The 21,903-nt window shown below is 38.6% G+C and overlaps 1 protein-coding gene across 1 annotated transcript in view; it reads right to left on the bottom strand.

Annotated features, from left to right (window-relative positions):
• Positions 1-17,721, bottom strand: part of LOC145504500 (bifunctional heparan sulfate N-deacetylase/N-sulfotransferase 3) — a 179,151-nt gene extending 161,430 nt beyond the window's left edge. The window contains exons 1-2 of the mRNA XM_081485496.1: positions 17,292-17,721; positions 4,151-5,295 (exon numbers count right to left, since the gene is read on the bottom strand). Coding sequence (XP_081341622.1) covers positions 4,151-5,173 — 1,023 coding nt within the window. The 5' untranslated portion in view covers positions 5,174-5,295; positions 17,292-17,721. The remainder of the gene's footprint in view (positions 1-4,150; positions 5,296-17,291) is intronic.
• Between the last annotated feature and the right edge of the window lie 4,182 nt (positions 17,722-21,903).

Here is a 21,903-nt window from a genome sequence, read left to right as displayed (position 1 = left end):
ACCTTTTCTTAGACCACCTGCTCTTGGATCTTTCTTCCTAGGAAAATATCCTTCCCTTACCCTAGTTAGTTAGGGAGATCCATCATTCCAGTCTGCTTGGGACTGAGTTGTAGCCTTGAATGCCCTTAGTCTAAGCAAACCAGGATGGTTGGTCACTCAAACTCCAGTCCACACTCCAGCTAATTTCTCTTCTTTTATATCAAAGTTTCTCTACTGAGCACTCTATGCTCTCCTTCTTCATATCTTAAACTTAAATTTACTCCTGAATTTACTTAAGCTGTGCTTCTATTACCCTGGATTTTTATAAGAGTCCCCAGTGACCTGTATCTTTTGCCAAAGGAAACTTGCCAGTTCTTACCTCGGTGGACCCTGATAATAGATTTTATATTGCTGTTCACATCCTCACTGAAGCCCTTTACTCCCAAGGCTTGTATAGCATAACTTTCAAATCTCTGACTATTTTTTTTGACTCTTATTCATGGGATTATCTTTCTCCATTTGTTTTCTGAAAGATGATTTTCCTCAAGATTCTGTACTCAATCTTTTAATCTTTTTTTCTTATCATTCTATAAACATTTTCCTTGGCTGATCTGACATACTTTCTTGCTTTGAACCATCCCTTATACAGCATGGTAGCTTCAAAAACTACACTTGCTACCCAGACTTCTCTAGTGAGCCAACTACTTGTTAAACATTTGTATACCTGTATGCCCCAGATGCACTTCAATAAAACTGAAATTTTTACCATGACCTCCAATGACCCTCTTGCTCTCTCCTCTTTCTTTGTCATTGGAATAATCAACTGTCATTCAATGATGCTAGAAATCTTTTAACTTTAAAGAATTTTTTATTTGGGTATAGTTGATTTACAATAATGTGTTTTCCACTGTACAGCAAAGTGACTCAGTTGTACATGTATTCTTTTTCATATTTTTCCAATATGATTTATCCCAGGATATTGAATATAGTTCCTTGTGTTATACAGTAGCACCTTGATGTCCATCCATCGTACATATAATAGTTTGCATCTACTAATCTCAAACTCCCAACCCTTCCCAAGTCTGTTCTCTATGTCTGTGAATCTGTTTCTATTTCATAGATATATTCATCTGTGTTGTATTTTAGATTCCACATATAAGTGATATACAGTATTTGTCTTTCTGACTTCTCTTATTATGATAATCTCTAGGTCCATACATGTTGCTGCAAATGGCATTATTTCATTATTTTTAATGATTGAATAATATTCCATTGTCCTTATATACCACATCTTTATTCATTCATCTGTTGACAGACATTTAAGTTATTTTCATATCTTGGCTATTGTAACTAGTGCTGCTATGAGTACAGCAGTGCATGTACATGTATCTTTTTGAATTATAGTTTTGTCTGGGTATGTGCCCAGGAGAGGGAGTGCTGAACCATATGGAAATTCTATTCAACTATGCTAAAAGTCTTAATGTCATTCTTGGTTATATTCCCTTTCATCTCCATTGACTCAGTTACTAAGTTGTTCAGTTTTACCTTCTATATAGTTCTTAAATTGGTCATTCCTTCTCCATTCTTATTCTCATTTCCTAGTTTCTAGAAATCTTCTTTTGTCTGAATATCATCGCTACAGCCTCTCAAATCATCCTATCGCTATAGATTTGCCTTCTCAATTTGTCCTGCTTAGTAGGACTTAATAGTTCTGGTATACAGCACACAGTATAGGTGTTTCACACAGCATTACTTACATAAAACCACACAGGCACCTTTACTATTGTGCTCACCACATTGCAAGCTACCTATGTGTTTATCACTCCCACCCCATCCCTAACAAGACAGTGGTACACTGATTAAGGAGGAGCCATGCTTTATTAATCTTTGTATCCCTGGTGCCTGACTCCATGGCTGGCATATAATACGTCTATACCAAGTACTAAGCAGGAAGATGCTCAGCACTTTTTTCAACTATGTGCTTTCCGAATTTCTCTAACTGTACTCTCTCTACCCTCTCTTCTAATGGGATAAGACCAAGGTGTATGATTCTACGATTCTATTTCACTTTCACTTTTATATCGGGCTTCCCTGATAGCTCAGTTGGTAAAGAATCCACCTGCAATGCAGCAGACCCTGGTTTGGTTCCTGGGTCAGGAAGATTAGCTGGAGAAGGGATAGACTACCCACTCTAGTATTCTTGGGCTTTCCTGGTGGCTTAGCTGGTAAAGAATCTCCCTGCAATGCAGGAGACCTGGGTTTGATCCCTGGGTTGGGAAGATTCCCTGGAGAAGGGAAAGGCTACCCACTCCATATTCTGGTCTGGAGAATTCCATGGACTGTATAATCCATGGGGTTGCAAGGAGTCAGACATGACTGAGCGACTTTTACTCTATTCACATAGCACCAAAAATACTTCACATGTAGGACATGCTTAATAACTAGTTACAGAATGAATCAGTGAACAAATGAATGAATGGGTGAATGACTATGTTTAGACACAATCACAGATACAACTTAGAAGTAGTTCAAAATCAAAGAATTCAAAACATACTTTCTTTTAAGCCTTTAGGTTGGTTAGAAAGTATATTCCTATCTAAATGTGAGCAATTCATAAAATATTTTACAATGTTAAATTCTTACTGAATTTATTCAGTAAAGTTTTTGTTTTTTTATACCACTTAAAAATGGCTTAACCTTAAGAGCACCAAAGGCATTTTGTATTTTGTATAATTTTAGAGAATATATTAGAGTTTCATAAAAATTTGGAGATTTATCTAGCTTATTTTTAAATGACATAAGAACATATTTAGGCAGTTTTAAAGACACATTTCAGATATAAAGCTTTAAAATATTTTTATCATAATATTTTAGAATGGAAAAATTAGAAAGAATTATATATTGTTTATAATTTTCAAGGACATAATAAATGTTTAAACTACCAGCTCAGTTTTAATTTGGCTACACTTTCAAAGACTATCTCAAAACTTAAGCACAACTTTTTTATTAATTAATTTATATTGACTTAAAAGGAAAAATCTAAAATATTACCAAGAATATGAAAGTTTTTTTTTTCTTTTCAGTCTTCACACTCTTATGGTAACATTTAATAATTCTTCTGATATCCTTAGTTCATTTAAGTAGTGTGATGAACATTACTATTGTTTGCCAGATGCTCAGTGTCTGGAGAAAAGAATGCAGTTTCAAGACTTTTTCCATCTGATTCAGTACTCTGTATTTTACCAAAAGGTCAAAACTGTATAGAATAAAAAATTATGTGTCAAATTTTTCCTTTCACTTTTATGTGAAATCAATATGTAGTGTAACAGATAGAATCCAATGGCATTTTGAATGTGAAACTAAGATGAATGTAGATCATTTTAATTTTAAATTCCATTAATATTAAACAGCCAGTCACATTATGTAATAAAATACCTTCACAATGATAATCAACTATCTTCAAATAATCGTTTTCTGTCTAAGGGCAGCAGCTTACATAATGAGAAATCTAATCCAATATAAATGTAGCATGATAGGTTTCATGTATGAACAAGAAGTGTTCAATGAATTTTGACAATTAATGTAAATCCTTCTGTGTATATGTGAATAAGTTTGCTTGTGTATTCATAACTCTCCACATTTAGTAGTGCTAATTTTCAGAGTTTCAAAAAAAGTAATAAGAGAAAATGAGTCGTACATTTAACTTGCCAAACATCTGAACTTGCTACTTATGAGGTCTTTAATTCTTGAAAATTTGTGGGAGTATTTATTTTCATTAAAACAAATTCACCATGATTTCATATTTAAATGGACTAACGTCTCAGATTCATAATCATTTGCAGAGGTAGACATTTCTGGAAAGTAATTAAACAAAGTGGTTTCTATCCTGTAGCTTTGAATACACACAGAAATGCATTTCAGGACTCTGCCACACTCAATCCTTTAGTACACTCTTCATTTTTTTCTTGATTCAGAGAAAAATAGATTATCTACTTAGCTGTTCTAGGGCTGAGATATATCCCCATATCTCAAAAATAGCTGAGGGTAGGCAACTCATCCCAGTTTGCCTAAGAATTTCCCCGCAAAATAAAAATCCTCTGTCCCAGGAAATCCCTTAGCCCTAGACAAACCTACTGAGAGATGAACTACACTTTGAGATAAAGAGCCTTACCTGAACATCATTGGTGTTCATTCTTGTTCCTTCCTTTCCCACAAAAATATCATCAATATCCACGAGAATGTACCTGTCCAAGGACAAAGTGAGCCTCTTCCCTGACAAGAAGGAAACAGCATCTATGAAGATAAGCTTGTGCAACCAAAAGTTCAAATTGTTGCCAAAGAGAACTCTTTGAATTCCATCATGGAGCCCCAGGTCATGTATGACAGTGGCGTAAAAAGCACCTTTAGAGATGGGAGGAGACAGGTTTTCTGGGGTCTTTACTTTGGCAAATATTACTGGTTGGTAGGCTGAGTGATTAATCTGGAAAACAGTCCAGTCAGTTCCAGGTAAAGAACCTTTTTCAAGCTTGGAAGATTTGGTCACATGAAGCAATGGAGAATGAGGATTAATACAACAATCTTTTACTGCAAGATTTCCATACACAGAAAAAGGGAAGCCTTTCAACTGAAAGCTCTGTAGGCTCTTCTCACTAGTTTTGTGGAATCCAATGACACCCACACCATATTCAACACAGTATTTATCTAAAAGACTTCGATTCCAAGCGTCCATATTTATATACTTTAAAATGTTCTCATAAATAATGAGAATATATTTGCCTCTAGATTTTTCAGTAAGTGCTGGAAGATCCCCTTTGCCAGGAGCAATTTCAATGTGATACTGGAATCTACTGGATTCTAGAATCATAATGATGTCCTGACCAAGCGATGAGTACTGGCTCTCCACAAACACCAGGACCGTGGTGTCTGTGCTCGAGGCATCAGAGAGCTTCGCTGGCTTCACTGCCATCAGCCGGGATGGTAGGTGCTGGAAGTCCCCACAGTCTACTTCTAAAGCCATCTCAGACAGTTCATTTTCCTGTTTGTAGCCATTGTACAGGTAGTAAGCAGAAATAATAATGCTTACCATACAAAATGTGGCAAGCAGAATCACTGTCCTTTGAAAGTGTCTGTGCAGCTTCATGATAAAACTCATGTTGCATATACTTCCCTCAGACTGTTCCAACAGAAGCACCATAAAAAAATGAAAGAAGAAAAGAAAAGATGATGTTTCAGATACGTTTCCAGTTTCAGTCAATAGTTTATGTCACCATTGCAGCACATTTGTATCACTTGATCAGGACTCACAGAAAATATAGCCTGAAAAGTAGAATAAGATACAATAGAATATTAAACATTCAATCTGCAGCATTAAAATGAGAAAGTTTTTATCTTGGTGACTGGCACACGTGGCACCCTGTTAGGCAGATGAATTGGTATCTGCTAATTAAGAAAACCTGTCTTTTCTTCTCCCAAATATGAATGAGGACAAGGGAGGAATGGAAAGAGGGAAGGGCTCCACTGAACAGAGGTCTCTACCCCTAGTATACAAAAGGCACTGGACTAACAAGGAGTTTCCTTTTATTCCTTGAGCTTTGGATCAAACTGTATAGATCATAATAACCATTTTAATAACTGTATGGATTATTATAATATAAACCTAATGCCACAGAGATGTCACCTGAGCCATACACTGTCACAACATGCAATACAGGTCCAAACTATTTGTGTTAATTACATACACTGAAAAGTCATAAAAGTTTGGATGTATTTGATTAAATGCTACAATTAAGATACCAGTTTCTACTTTTTAGAAAATCTCAGTAATTATATAAAAAGTACTATGTTTTTTTAAAACATAATGAAAACAACTGCAACTTCATGAAATACTTTGTTATAATTTCAATTCTTTTTCAAGTCTTAGTAACCTTTGAAAAATTCAGTAACTTTTGAAAAATAACAAGAAAGAAATATGGGTGCTTTTTAGAGCAGAAGTTTATTAGGTCTTATGGTCCTGGAAATTTTCAAGGAAATATCATGGGATATAAAAACTATTAAGAAAGATCTTATTATTGCCCATAAGACAGGATGAAAGCTAGCTGTATGATAGCTGAAAGCACTAATGGAGAATACCGCAGTTGACGTTCTTCATAAGATTAGGGTTTATTACACTTCTGTCTAGTATTAATTGTCACTTTGGCCCTGGTACCTTCTCAGTAAAATGATAAGGTTAGAATAAATGATCACCAAGAACATTCTGGCTCTCTATTATACAGAGTGAAGTAAGTCAGAAAGAAAAAAACAAATATTGTATATTTTAACGCATATATATGGAATCTAGAAAGATGGTACTGATGAACCTGTTTACAGGGCAACAATGGATATGCAGACATAGAAAACAGACTTATGGACACAGGCGGAGGGGGCAAGAAGGAGAGGGTGGAATGAATGGAGAGAGTAACATGGAAGCATATACAGTACCATGTGTAAAACAGACAATGGGAATTTGCTGTGTGACTCAGGGAATGCAAACTGGAGCTCTGTAACAACTGAGAGGAGTGGGAAGGGCTGGGAGGTGAGAGGGAAGTTAAAGAGGGATGCCTGTGGTTGATTCATGTGGATGTATGGCAGAGGCCAACACAATATTGTGAAGTAACTTTACTTCAATTAAAAATAAATAAGTTTTGGAAAATAAAGAACATTCTGGCTCTAAAATTCTGTGATATTCACCTGTGAAACAATCAATAAGGAATATTTTGAGTAATATGTTTATCTTTATGAATAATATAATATTCTGTAATTGCAGAATACTTATAGGATAAATATCTTACTTATCCTATAAATTATATATCATACTTTATTCATTCAAATATTTAGGGAAACTATATCATTCACTCAAGTAATTATGGGATAACTATCTTTTTATTTCAAATATAAATCATCAGCAGAATGAATTTCTTTAAAGGGTCCCAAATTATAAGGTAGAGACAGTAACTTGAATGCAAACAATAATGTATGGGTTGTTGATTAGAGACAAATGTCTGTCACAGGATGAGAGAAAAAAAGACACCATGGCAAGTGGGGGTGTCTGCAATGTGGGGAGGGGCTGGATTTGGGCAGAGCCTTGAGGGATGAGGGTAAAATGAATAGGCATTTGAGATAGAGAGGATTTTACGGAGGAGGAATGAGTACAGTATTGGGCAAGGGACACTGAAGACTTGAAGGAAAGAGTAAGGAATACCTCAAAAGTAAATTGTATAAATATAGGTAACTCAGATCATAGAGATCAGATAACATAGAAGTTTATTGTCAAGAAAGCCTTGTAGGGAACCATTACTTTTTCCTGATTTGGGAAATAAAATGAATTAATCAAGAATGTAGACGGTATCACAGGGCAGTGTGAGAGCAACTCTGGCAAGCCAGTGCAGGCTCATCTCTCACCGTCCAAGCACAAACTGTTTAGTGATCACAGAGCAGACAGAACATGGGCATGGATGAGTCTGAGGGACAACTGCAAAGAGAGGAGGTGCTGGACTTCATATGTCACCAAAGGTCTATGGGACCCCACCCTTGGCCGAGGGAAACGCCATTAAGGGATCTGACACACTCCAAAAGAAATCCTACTCTAAAAGATTTTCCCACAGGTTTAGGTGTAATTCAAGCAAATCAAAATTACCAGAGAAAACTGAGAGTTTTCATTGTAACTGTAGCTATTTCATTTTGAAAAGTAATTGCACTTTTAAAGTTAGGTACATGTTTATGAATAACATAATAGTCTGTGGTACAATAGCAGGATATAAAATCTCACATCTCTCTAGGCCTCTGTTTTAGTTCCAGCTGTGAAATGTTTCTGAGTGGATACAAAACCTGTTCTCACTTTTGCAGTTCAGATAGCAGTGTCTCATAGTTTGTTCCTATTGTCAGAAGTGAAAGGCATGTAATTCATAAAATCCTTACCTATGATGAGACAGGGTGGTGAGGTGTATTTGCTCTCACTGTGTAAGATAGTTACTAGAAACCTATCAAAGCTGCCACCTCCATTAGCAGGAATAAAATACTGAAAAACGTAGGAAACAACAGCCAACACTATGTTGCACATAATGAGTAGGGATTTGTGCTGTACAGACTATGTCTACTAGAAGTTTCAGAAGAAAGAGCAAGAGAGAATAATGAAACTGAAAGTCAGTGGTACTTGCTAAGAGACATGGTGCTTGAGGGGGACATAGCGTGATGGGCGGATCTGGGTATGAGGATGTGGTGCACATGCCCAGCATAGAAACCTGGCAAGGATGAAATGCAATGATTACAGCGCATTTATCTGAGAATCAGTCTAAACTAATCATAAGGCACTATGTATTGGACTGAAAATGGAAATAATGTTTCACTGAAAAAGTGCTGCAGATTAAAGTGACTGTGAACACAAAAGCGTTGACTGGGAAATAGCACTGGATGCAACTGAACAGAAGACAGACAATAAAAATAGGGTTTACAGATGATTAGTGTAGCAGTGACACCCAGGATGGACAAAGAACAATCATACGAACAGAGAGAGTACATGCTGCATTGCATGGAGTGAAGAAGCAGGTGGAATCAGAATAGTCCCAGCAAAGATGCTGCTGCACAAGCCAGGTAGGGGTGGTCTGAGTCCAGACAAGGGTGGTTATCAGAGAGGATGACAACAAAGAGGGACTCAGGAGGAAAAGAGAAAAGGACATGATTACTGGTGGGGGCGGGGGTAGGCAGGCTTAGGGACTAGGGGAATAACAATGCCAGTAATAAAAGCACCATGGCACAGAGTGGAAATTGGCTTGAGCGACTGCTGGACACTTAGGGTTCAAGCAGGCGACCAAATGATGCGTGAGGAGATAGCAAAATCACAATGTTCTACAAAATAGTTGGATGTTGACAAATAAGAAAGTCGAGGAAATTGACTAGGGTCAAAATTGATGGGTTGCAGGCAAATCTCAATATGCTGCACAAATTCAGTTCTTCAGGAAAGTCTTTCCGACCAACTCCACTCCTCTCGCCTCTAGGCCAGGTCCCCAGATTATATACTCTAATTATAACCACTTTTCCTTTAAGGCCTCTACCAAAGGCTTACTATTATTAGCAACATGATTTGTTTAAGGTCTCACTGCTTTTTCAGAGTGAACTTTCCGAGGGTAGGTTTCATGTTATTCCCAGTGGTCTTTTAAACAAGACACGGGATAAAAACATTTTTAAAGGTCAAGAAGATCAACAAGCCAAACACTTCAGTATAGTGACAACTGTGTTCCTGAAGTGCTCTCACAAAAATATATTAAAAAGTACAGACTCTGCATGGTCTGAAGGGCTCTCTGAATGACTGAAGAACAGGCACATGAACTTGTGGGTCAAGAGAGTTTCCATGGACACCACTGTCTTAAAGCACAGAGTTGACAGCTATGGTTGAACTTGGCTACCTATTTGACCATAATAAGGAATATGCTGAATGGCCAAGAAACTGTATATGAAACTGAGAATATCAACAAGCCATTTAGGCAGGCAAAGTTTTGGAACAGTCACAGGAGATACAGGAAGTTACAAGGTTGGGCTGGTTATAAGCATCACCACCTCATTAGGATTTCCTATAAGGCACTCTGAAGCAAATCACATCTGTGGGCAGGGAGAATGCCAGCAACAGCAGCTCAGCTAACATTAATGAACACTTAACTATAAGCCAACACAGTCTGAGGCCCTTTAAAGGCTAAGCAGCCTGCCCAAGGTGCAACAGCTTGTAGTAGCTGAACTGATTTTGAACCTGACAGCCCACATTCAAGATATCATCTACCTGGGAAGGCAACTGCAAACATGTCCCTTTCATGCTAGGAACATGTAAGAAATGGATATCAGGCATCTCTTCCCTTTAGATGCTGCAGTTTCCTCATTAAAAGTGAGATACTTGTGGTACCTACTTAACAGGGTTTGTTTTTTTTTTTTTTTACATGCACTAACTTTTTATTAGTCATTTTATTCTTTTTAAAATTAATTTAATTGGAGGATGATTACAATATTGTGATGGCTTTGATGAGGATTATGAAATAAAAGTGTAAAAAATCTCTTAGAAAATTATCTGGCACAGAGAATGAATATACTAAATGGTACCTGTGATGATGATGATGATGGTATAAATAACATAATAAAATGAGAGAAATATCCTGAAGATGACCAATAAAAATGTACTAAGAGTTCATAAAAGGATAGCTACAAACATTTGAGTATAAGCAGCGTGGTGGGAGGTACAGAAAGTCCACTTTTGATGCAGGAAGTCAGATGGGTCTCAGAGCAGAGGAAGAAGCCCCAAAGAGACATAATTGGCACTGTGTCCATCCGTGGGCTTCTAATTCCTCCCCCTTCTCCTAGATGAGCTCACACGCCCCCTGGCTTTCATTACCAATGATGCTCCCCCCAATTCCAAATGTTGATTTCAAATTGAACTACTGACTTGGTATAATAACAATTTCCAGTAACCATGCCCTTTCTAACAACAGACCAGCCACTCCTTGCCTCCACTAGAACTGCGTCACAAGCAAGCTCAACCTGTCCATAACCAAACTTGTGATCCACCCTCTAAACCTGTCTCCATCTTCCTACAACCATCTGGTGGCTCCTCTCAACACCTTCTTTTCCCTCACTTCTGCCTATCGAAATAGACCCAAGTGCTCTCATTTCCATTTTCCAAAACGCGTTGGACAAAACGCCCTTCTCTCTTTTTCCCGGCAGGGTCCCTCTCACTTGAACCACCTCAACAACTAGCCCTACCAGAAACCCTCTCAGCTCCCTCTCTACTTTTCTCAATCCAGCACCAAAGTACAACTCTGATTTTCTTCCCAGCTGAAAATCCAGCGATGGCCGCCAATCTCACTTGCTGATGAAAACTCACATTCCTGTACATATCCCATAAGACCTGAGACATGCTCCCCTCTGCCTCTGATGTCTCAGGCCTGATTCAATGGTGTGTTCTCTTAAGCTCTGCACAGGAGCTGGGCCTGAAACTCTTTTCTGACCTAGGATGCTCTCACATGCTGTTTTCTTTGTTTGGGAGTTTTTTCTGCTCTCCTCATTTTACTTCATTCTCCAAATCCTGTGGCTCTCTGCGTATATGTCCCAGCCTCGCAAAAACTTCCCTGCTTCCCCTGATCTGTCAGGTCCCCGGAACACACTCTCATATCACTATTTACTTGTGCTCTGCAGCACGTTCCATAGTTATAATTAGTCATGGGATTTTCTGGGGAATATTTCTTCATAGTTTGGAAACAGCTGGAAGCACCTGTCCCGTTCACTTCTATACTCTTGATATCAGCACAGTGCCTGTAGTAAGCACATTCCACTGAATACTTGAAAAATGGGTGAAAAAGGGCCTCTACTAAATTTACGAATGGTAGCTGCAGTCACAAACTGGGGAAGTCATGAAGTAAAACCGTCTTCCATGAATGGATACCTCGATCAGCCACACTGGCCCAAACAGTCAGGGTGATAATATAAACACTGTGAACGGCAGTGACCACTTTGACCATAGCCATCAATCAGACACATCCAGAATGTACCTTTTACTGGCTTATTTGAACACCCATTTTTCCTCTTCTGATAGTTCTCAGAATTCAGAGTGGTTAGAGTTCTTTTGCAATTCATTTGTTTTTAAAAAGGAAAACATCTGTTTTTTCACCACGGGAACATTAGCCAGCCATTATTTAATTATCTACCATTAATGAAAGACAAAGGGAGCAATTATTTTTTGGGAATCACAGGCCATTCTATACACATAGTGAAGAACTGACTATATACAAACCTACACTTTGCAACACACCGCACAATCTGCAGGGGAAAGCACCTACTTGTCCCTGTGACCTATCTTTTTTCTTCCACTCTCTCCCACCATCATTCCAAAGTAAAAATCAATTTCTAAATGAAATAGAATCATGTTGGCAGCATAAGGAATGTGAAAAAAAAGATTGCCATCTGGAAAATGAGTATTAATAACTAAAGAACTTCAGGTTCTAACATAAATGAAAGATATTTAAAAGATCTTGACAGTATTCCTCTTTCACAAAATTAACCATATTGTATAGTATTGAAAAATGCATTGAGACGCCTCAAATACATTGCATGGATTTGCTAAAAGTGATTTTAGCAATATTAAAAATTGACAAAGAACATGCTTTTGTCTGAGAAAGAATGTGTGAAATTGTGTCATATTTATTGAACCCTGCTGTGGTAGGCAAGTAAGATGCTGATTTATATGGACTACAAACCAAGAATATACTCTTGTCTCTTAGAACTGGGCTTTTCTTTTTTTTTTTTTTAGAGTGAATGTACTTTAATTTACTGGCATTGTCAATCTTTTGTTTTAAAGCTGGATGGGAAAAAAGCTGCACTTACGGGGGTATTAGCTTTGTTTAATACATTAGATGGAAAATGAATTTCTATTGCAACTTTCCATTCTTTGTACTTAGAAATTATGAAGGAAAGAATCCATTTTGTTCACTTCCCTCAGTGGTGTGCCATCCAGTGAGGCAAGAGAAGAAAACTCTCCCACTGCTGCTTGTTTCTGCCTCTATGACTTAAAGGTGAAAATGTCTGCCTCTATCTTCTTAAATTCAGCTAGAATGTATGTATCAATGCACACCTAATAGCAGGCCACTATGCCTACTGCCAGTGCAGCTTTCAGCACATACTCTAACCTGTGTCATTTTTATCCTTCTTCAGAGACATGGGAACAGAAGATATTAACCCAGCCTCTTACTGTTTGCCTGGAGCGTAAGATATAAAGTTACAGATCAGGTTTTGGCTGTGTTTTAGGGCAGGTTACATGAAGTTGCGAGGCAGACGCAGTCAATCTGCATAGAGGATAAAAAAGAGCAGAGAGGAGCAATGAAAAAATATGATAGGCAGTCCTGAGGAGGTCTGAGGTCCTGGTTCTCTTACTCACTACCCCATGGATGCATCAATGAAGAGGTCAGATAAATTACTCCTCTGTTGTCATGGGCACCTTTTAGAACAAGTGAAACTCAACCCATTTGGAGTAGCAAGAGAGGACAAAGAAATAACCTAAACTAGACTATATATAGCTCATTAAGGAAGGCATCACACGTAATGGTCCTGGGAACTACTTTAAGCCTGGCACAAAAGTAGGTGCAGAGTAAATTTTTCTTGAATAAATGATTGATCATTTCATACATAAGGGGAGAGGTGGTAGAAATGACTGGAGAGGTACATGAGTTTCCTGTGTTATATCAAGAGGTGTATCAAGCACAAATATTTGAAGCCTATGGAGAGAAAATGTAATTGAGTTGTTAAGGGCATATACATTAGAATCAGAGTCAAACTGAATCCAGGCTTTACCACTTGCCAGGGATGCAATCTTTGACAGGTAGATAACCTCTCAGTGCCTCAATTTCCTCATCTGTGAAGTGGAAATAATTACAGTATCTACCTCACATAATCTTTGTGAAGATTACATAGCTAAAAATTAATATATAAACTGCTTAAACAGTGCCTGGTACAGGTGTCCATCCTATGAATGTTGGCTGTTATTTATTTAAGATTTTTTGATGTGGACCATTTTTTTAAAAGTCTTTATTGAATTTGTCACCGTATTGCTTCTGTTTTCATGTTTTGGTTTTTTGGCCCCTGAGCATGTGGGATCTCAGCTCCATCACCAGCAATTGAACCTGTACATCCTGACTTGACGGAGAAGTCCTAACCACTAACACACCTACTACTAAAATTCTAGACAATAGCACTTAAGTTTAGTTTTGCATTATTCTTCAATTTTTTTTCATGTCCCGTTGTCCAGTCCTCCAGAATAATTTCCACAGTGTTGGGCTATTGCCCAGAGGACAGGAAAGGATCTCTGAGACCCTTATTTTCCAGGTGAGGGACCAAGGCCCAGAGCCAGTAAGGGAGTTGTCCAAGACTAGAGCTCTCATGGCAGAACCCAGCCTTCAAGCCAGATCTAGTTTCATGTTATTCTCAAACACTGCAATCAGAGAAGATTTAAAAGTGAATTGTATGTAAAATGGATACCCATCAGTGAGATGCTAAAAGGTTTCAGTACAGAACTCTACTACCTGATTTTTTGGCAACAAGTGGTGAAGAATTGGGCTTCCCTTGTGGTTCAGCTGGTAAAGAATGTTCCTGCAATGTGGGAGACCTGGGTTCGATCCCTGGGTTGGGAACATCCCCTGGAGAAGAGAAAGGCTACCCACTCCAGTATTCTGGCCTGGAGAATTCCATGGACTATACAGTCCATGGGGTCATAAAGAGTCGGACACAACTGAGCAACTTTCACACACACAAGCGAAGAGTTACATCTCTCAGTAATTTGCAGGAGTTTTTGTGAAATAATTTATTATATATAATAATTGCAAAAAAGTAATTACAGAAGGGCTTGATATTTTCCTAGTTATACAACTTACATGAAATTGATGAGCAATGTTTAACACAACATGAAGGGATAAATCACCCACTGTGACATCCCAGAGCCGAGAATATGGTTTTTATTAAAAGCAAACAAGCAGCCAAATAAACCAATTGGTTTTCTAAAACCAATTCTTTGGGTATTATAAGAGAATCTTCAGTTATAAAACAATTTTAAGCATTGTTCAGACTAGTTATCATCATAATGCAAGCTGTTACTTTTGTGGCCTGGTAGCATCCTCTAATCTGGACAGCTGTTCAGAGTTCATGCATTTCAGTGTAGATGCTCATTTCCAATAGTCACAGCACAGGATAGGTAAACTTCCACTGTCTTTTCTCTATTGTCTAAACTGTTAAGTAATTAGAAATCCAAGGCATTTATTTAGTTGAGAATAGTGTTTTTATTACCAATTCTACTCCCCTGTTTTTGTAGCACAAACAACAAAGTATTTTATAGCTCAAATTTTATTTAAATTTAAAAGTTGCCATTAATCACCAAAGAGCAGTTGAGACTCTACCAGGATTCAATGAAGTCATATAAGATTCTCTGAATTAAATGCAAATTTTGTAACTTCTTTATTGTTTTAAAATTCTTAACTGACAAGTCAGCCTTTAATATAAAGATTCTAGCTCATAGTAACTTTTTTTTTTTTTTTTTATTTGCTGCATTTTACATAGTAACTTCTTCAACAAAATATACTATTCAGAAAAAAAGAACCTCAAATGCCTGGTTATCTCTTCCACTGTATTTTTTTTCTTTTAACAAATCTTTCAGTCAGCACAAATTAGTCTAACATTTGTTGTAATCTTCAGAGACAATACTTTTCTCAAGGAAATGTATTAAAAGAGAAGGGAAGGAAAGGGAAAGGGCTAGTTGCTCAGTCATGTCTGACTCTTTGAGACCCCATGAACTACTGTAGCCCATCAGGCTCCTCTGTCCATGGGGTTCTCCAGGCAAGAATACTGGGTATGCTATAACTCAACTGAACTGAACTATAACAAATCTCTCTAGAATGAGATAAAAGTTTTGTTTTATCTAAAATAGCTTATTAACATGAGAATCTTTATTCTAAAGACTATGAAGAGAATTAACTCATGTGACCAGTTTAATATCAATATTTACTTATACAAAGAAAGAAACCTCTGTTTTACCATCAAGACCATAGAGGAAAACAATAAAAATATCAGAGAAATGGCAGATATTGTCTGTGTTAACAGGAGAAAGAAAAGGCGGAAAGCTTCTGTTAAGGCAAGACTCTTGATATGTTCAGTACTATTTTCCAAAAGAATGTCTTTCAAATTTATTTTTGAAATCTCCTTCTCAAATTCAATATTAATAGGGAGCTATGGCTGAAGAAAAAGGAAAAATTTGTCCTTTAGCTGAGTATCAGATGTTTGGGAGTTTCTCTTCCACATCATTCTGCTCTCTTGTGGTGAATAGCATTATTCAATAGTTGATAACATATTTTCTAAGAAAAATAAAAAGTGGATTTGAGATCAGTTTCACATGTGTCTTAAGATTTGATTTGTATTTTAATATCAAGATGTAGCTGTTTACATCACTTAGGAGTGATTTCCTTAAAACTGTTCCAGATTACATATGTTGCTATAACCAATATGTTTATAGAGAATATGGATAAATTTCAACTTTAAATGAGTTTGAGGCTTAAGTAGCTTCCAGATATTAGAAGAACTAGTCGGAAGATCATCTAGGTAAACCCCTTAAAAAAATCTTAGTTCTTTAAAAAAAAAAACGTAGATATAGTAAATGGACTATATATGTATTTTCTTTTAATTTTAAACTTCTGTATTGAATACTTAGGGTATTTCTTACCAGTTGCATTTAAAGTTATTAACTGTATAATCTTAAATGATATTTATAAAACTAATTGCATCAAATAGAAAGATTTGTTGAGGATCATTACTATATAGATAGATAGGTAGTTGTAGTTTAAATCTCCAATGTTGCTTACAAATTTCTAGTCCAACAAGCAACAGACATATGTTCTGTTTAGCAAATCTTCTGAAGAATAATTACAAGTCGTTGGTGGAGATCTGAAACAATTGTAAGAGATCATTGCCTTAATACTTTAATTTTATAAAAGAGAAGCTTTAAAATTAAGCCAAGGTAAGACATTTCTTTGTTTCACTCAATTTAATTAAATGATTTATTTCTTTTATAAGGATAAAATCAGGCACTTGTTCAATCCTGAAATTCTTAGATCAATTGTAAACAAAGTTGCTACTCCTACATTTATGAGTTAGCCATTAAAGTGTAGTATAAATAAATAGATACACTTACCTGGAATTAAAACGGAAAGAGCTGCAGAGGTTTCAGAAAGTTTCAAAAGAAGAGAAACGGAAAGAGCAGTATCCAGTACCAGTGGCTCAGGCTTTTTGGTTTTACAAGTGGCAGCACTACCAGTTCAGACCCAGTACCCTTGTGTTATGTAACATCTCATTAATATTAGCCATCAAACTGCTACCAAGCTGCTGAGGCACTAGAGGGCAAGAGTGTCACGTGCAAGACCCGTCGCCAAGGGACAGGTTTTGGTACCACTTGGGGAAGACAGATGCTAAATAAGCTGATAAATACGATGCCTGAAAGCAGCAGCGAACTAGAAATGTTTCTCAAATAATATTTTAAATGTCAATTTTCTGTCCAGCTGAAGAGTTAACAGGTTAATAAATATGTATAAGCAGATAACCACACCATGCAAAACTTTCGGGATTGTATTTAAAAACCTCCAGTTACCCAGGAAGCTATCCTTCTTTTCTTTGTCTAAATAAACTTATTTTTAACAGGCGAGGAAAGATCGATTAAATAAAACGAGTGGCAGTCTCAGGACCCCTTTAAACCGCGAGTAACTTGTCCTGACCGTGCGCGCCGCTGCCTCTGGAGTCCGCGTTCCAAGTCTCCGGGGGCGGGTGTCTGGGCGAGGACCGCCCGGTCCCTGGTGATTCCCTGGGGCTGCGGGCGTCCGCGGGATCCTCCGTCCCGGGTCCTCGGCCTCCGCGGCTCGGGGAGCGCTCCCCGTTCGGGCGGCGCTCGGGGGCGACGCGGTACCGGGATCCGAGCGGGGGCGACGCGCGGGCGGCCCCTCCCCTCGGGTGCCCGGGTCCCTGCGGCCGCAGCCGGTGGGCGCCTCGCGGGTCCCGCAGCGAGGGCGGCGCCGGGCGGGAGCGGCCGCGGGGCGAGCGCGGCGGGCGCGCCGGGGACTCGTGCGCTCGCTCGGACGCGCTCCGCGGCCCCGGGACCCGCCCGGCCGCGCCGCCGCCGCCCTCACGCCGCCTCCCCGCTCCCGGCCCGCGCGCGCCCGCCCGCCCGGGGAAAGGGAGGAGGCGGGAGCCGGGGGGCTGGAGGCGCCTGCATCCGCCCGCCTTGCGCCCGCTTCTGCTCCGCCCGACTGCCTGCCCAGCCCTAGGCTTGGGGACCCTGGGTGTCCCGCCCCGGTCGGCCGGCTCCGACGGTCGCCAAGAAGGGTTGGACCGTTTGTGGGAAGTGGGTGTGAGTTCCAGGGGCGGTGCGGGGAAGGTGCGGCGCACCCTCGTGGTCCCCTCAGGTCGCGCTCCCGCCAGTGACGCTGAACCTGACAGAGCGCCGCGGGCGGCTTCGAGGTTGTAAGCTGGTAATTGCCTCGACTCGCCGGCTTTCTAAAGGCCACGTGCTGTGTTCCAGCTCCTGAAGACAGATGAAGGCCAACAACTGGAGCGACATTTTGGATACAAGGTGTGAGGTTGCACTTGTCCTAAAATATAGGTTGATCAGCAGCCTAAATTGAACGATTTTTTCCCTTTTAATTTCTGTTTTGATCCACTGAGTGGGTTCCCATGCCCTTCTCCAGGGGCTTGATCCACTAACAACAGCATATGTGAAAGTTTTAGTAAGTGGTGGAGGTGGATCTACTAAAGATATACGTTGGACTGGATTTTTATGGTTTTGCCTCTAGCTGCGCATTCCTACGCATACCCTCGTTTACTTTGGAAGATCAAGCCAGCGCCCCTCAGCCCATTTTACTCAGGTGATGTCAACCACTCAGTGGGTGAACCACGACTCTCGTGTGGCCACTGGAAGATTTATGTCCTCTTAGTAGTAGCTAGGGTTGGTTTACAGAAAAGTATGTGACCAAGTCTGGCCAATCAGAGACAAGAAAGCACTGTTTGGGGTCAATTTTGCCCCCCTTAAAGAAGGGACTCCTTTCTGTTGGACTTTGCAGAGCGAATTGTGAGCCTAGAGCTATTTTGTGTCATCATGTGAAGTCTGAGAATGCAGATAGTACTCAGAGAGGCGGACGTGGGAGCTGGAGGAAAGTTAAATCTAGATGGGGATATTTGAGCTCTGAACCCAGCTGAAAAAAGGTCCTAACTCTGGATATTTTCAAATATGAATCACCAAATTCAGTTTTGTCTTAAGGCAGCTTGAGTTGAAATTTCTGCTCAGTTAATATGAAAGAGACCCAAAATGATAACAGAAATTAAACATTTTGGTAGATTACTAATGGGAGCATTTGAATATTGTATGGCAGGACTTTTGATTAGATCCTAATGTGGAAATCTTAAAAAGCCTGAAGGATTTTGCTCTTTTGAAAAAGAGGTTACAGAAGTAACTGAACCAATTACTCCTTCTGGAAGCCAAAAAGATGTCAAGATGGTAGAATTATTTCACCAGATGACATGCGTTAAATTGGTTTTACTTATTTATTTATTTTATTATGGTGTTCCCTCCTCCTCTGCCCCCAGAGTCTTGTGCCTTTCAGGAATTTTAAGATTCTACATTTTTTTTTTTTCATACTTCTTTTCCAAACAACTTCCTCTGTCATCCAGGCACCTTTACAGTCTTCATTCCAATGATTAAAAAAAAAAAAGAAATTATTGGATATCTACTAAATGATCCTGGAAATACAATAATATTTTAATAAGAAAATTAAAGCAGGGACATTTCCTACCCTTCTGTTACTTGTTATGTATTGATATAGGGATAGGAAGTCAGACTTTTCTACAAAAAAAATAGAAAAGTTCTACAGAATAATTCATTTAGTATTTTTATGACTGTATCTTGAGGCTTTCTTCAGCTAGGTGTGCTGGAGGCACAAATTTTCTGATGCTTGGGAAGAATTGCTCCCTTCACCAGTGACTGCTACCCTATCCATCTATCTGGAAGTACAGACACCTTAGAAAATGTGAAAGTGTTAGTCACTCAGTCGTGTCCAGCTCTTTGCTACCCCATGGACTGTAGCCCGCCAGGCTCCTCTGTCCATTGGAATTCTCTAGGCAAGAATACTGGAGTGGGTTGTCCTTTCCTTCTCCAGAGGATCTTCTGGGATTTTTTTCCTATGAGACAGACAAATATTACAGTGCTATTCCACAAGTTCCTATCTGTGCACATGTGAAATTTCAGTCAGTGTAATAGCAGATTGGTATGTTGCCTCTATTTACTTACTCTTTACTTGCCCAGCAGAAGATAAAGTGGCAACAGAGACCACTGTCAACCATTGTTCCCTCTAGCCCTTCCTTCCTGTCATCTTTCCTTAACTGAGAAATATTAAAGCCAGGGAATAATTTTTCCTCTGAAGAGATTCCAAATTGCAGAACACTCATTATAGAGAGCAAAGAACCTGTGGCATGGCTGAGGCAGAGGTGGAGAAGGTGGTCTGGTCCAATGCCTCACGTTTGCAAAGCACTTGTATAATTTAGTATAATCTCTAAATGAGTTTATACAATATTTTTTAATGTGGTAAATGTGTTAGGTTTATTTTAGACTTATAGGATAAACCACAGAGTTTATAGCTTTGGCATATCTACTATTACTATTTATATAAATATTATGTACCTCAAAAATGGAAGAAGTTCAGACTTCTATCAGTCTCTGAGAAACCCTGAGACAATATGAAATATATTTATTAGAGGCCCAGCTTCCAATCCGAAAGGAAGAATCTATAAATTAAATACCTGTGGAAACCGTTAAAGAGAAGAGGCAAAGAAAAAAACTATACATTTTTGTATATTGAATATTCAACCCTTGAATTTAGTTACTCTGAAATAAGACTTGAATAATGGAGATTTAAAAATTTATGCTTTTTATAGTTTAAAAATTATTTCTGTCTTTGATGGTCTTTTCCCCCTTCATCTAAATACTTCTATATAGAGGTGATGATTATGAAGGAATAGGAAACTCATTTCAGTTTGCAGAGTCTTCTATTTTTTCAGTGTCTAAATTAAAGCAATGTAGTATTCTAATAAGTTTTTTAAAATGCAAGTATTAATAAAGACTACATCAGTATTTCTGACCTGAAATAGCTAGTAAGTGTGTGTGTGTGTGTGTGTGTGTGTGTGTGTGTGTGTGTGTGTGTTAGTCGCTCAGTCGTATCCGACTCTTTGCAACCCCATGGACTGACCCGCCAGGCTCCTCTGTCCATGGGATTCTCCAGGCAAGAATACTGGAGTAGGTTGCCATTTCCTTCTCCAAGCTAGTAAGTATAAGTATTACTTTTCTTGGAAATATTCAGTTTGGGTTTATAGTTGTGGTAAATAATGACATTATAAAGCTGCTGAAATGTAATGGGATAAAGATTTAAAAGAAAGCATATTCTAGCTAAAAACTGCTAACTCAGCTCAAGGAAACATACCCCAGATTTCTTTATTGTCTAAAGAGACGTTTAAGTGGAAATAGATCGAAACCAAAAATCTCAACAAAGTGATTGGTTAGGATGAAGAGAAATGAAAGTGTTATCTGGCTTCTCAAAAGCCACAGAAAAGGTGAATTTTACCTGCTTCTAAGTCTCCTTACAAACAGGCCTGTGAAAAGTGTACTAGGTTGATTTAGTAGAATGAAAATCTTGCCTTATTTTATAAAGACCAATTTAAAACTTAATAGACTACTTTGGAGTAGTGGTTCTCAAATTTAGTGTACATCGGTGTAATCTGGAAGCTTTATTAAATCAAAGGTTGCAGGGCCTCACCCCCAGAGTTTCTGACTCACTAGGAGTGGGGTAGGGCTGAAGAATTTGCATTTTTCGCAAGTTGCCTGGTGAAGGTGATATTGCTTATCTGAGACCACACTTTACGATCCTCTGGATTAGAGCACTATTGAGAACACAGATTGTGTGGTTTTTTTAAAATGTTTATTGCTATCTTTATTTATCTTCAGCCTTTTTTTCCAGGAAGAGATTTAAAGTGGATGGTAGTGGGGGGAGGGGGGGGGGTGTTATTACACCTTACAAAGTTCCTGAAGGGCAAAAGACCCTGCCTGTGGCACTCCTTTGATGCAAGACCCAGGCCTGGAGAACTGTGGTCTGTAAGAATGAACATTTATTATTATATAAATTATTTGGTTTTCAAAACTAATTCTCTTTTTTTTTTTATGTTGACCATAATATACAATAAAGTCAAGATTTTAATTGGCTTCCGATACAATTGATTAAGTAAATCATCAATGAAAAGGAAATTGTTTGTTAAAAAATATGGGGTCTTTGGGATAGTAAAAAGTAGCAG

Source organism: Giraffa tippelskirchi, chromosome 1 (genome assembly GCF_054371585.1).
Source record: "Giraffa tippelskirchi isolate mGirTip1 chromosome 1, T2T-mGirTip1v1.2.pri, whole genome shotgun sequence".
In the NCBI taxonomy this organism is placed as follows: domain Eukaryota; kingdom Metazoa; phylum Chordata; class Mammalia; order Artiodactyla; family Giraffidae; genus Giraffa; species Giraffa tippelskirchi.
The sequence above is the reverse complement of the archived record's forward strand: the minus strand, read 5'-3'. Positions and strand labels throughout refer to the sequence as shown.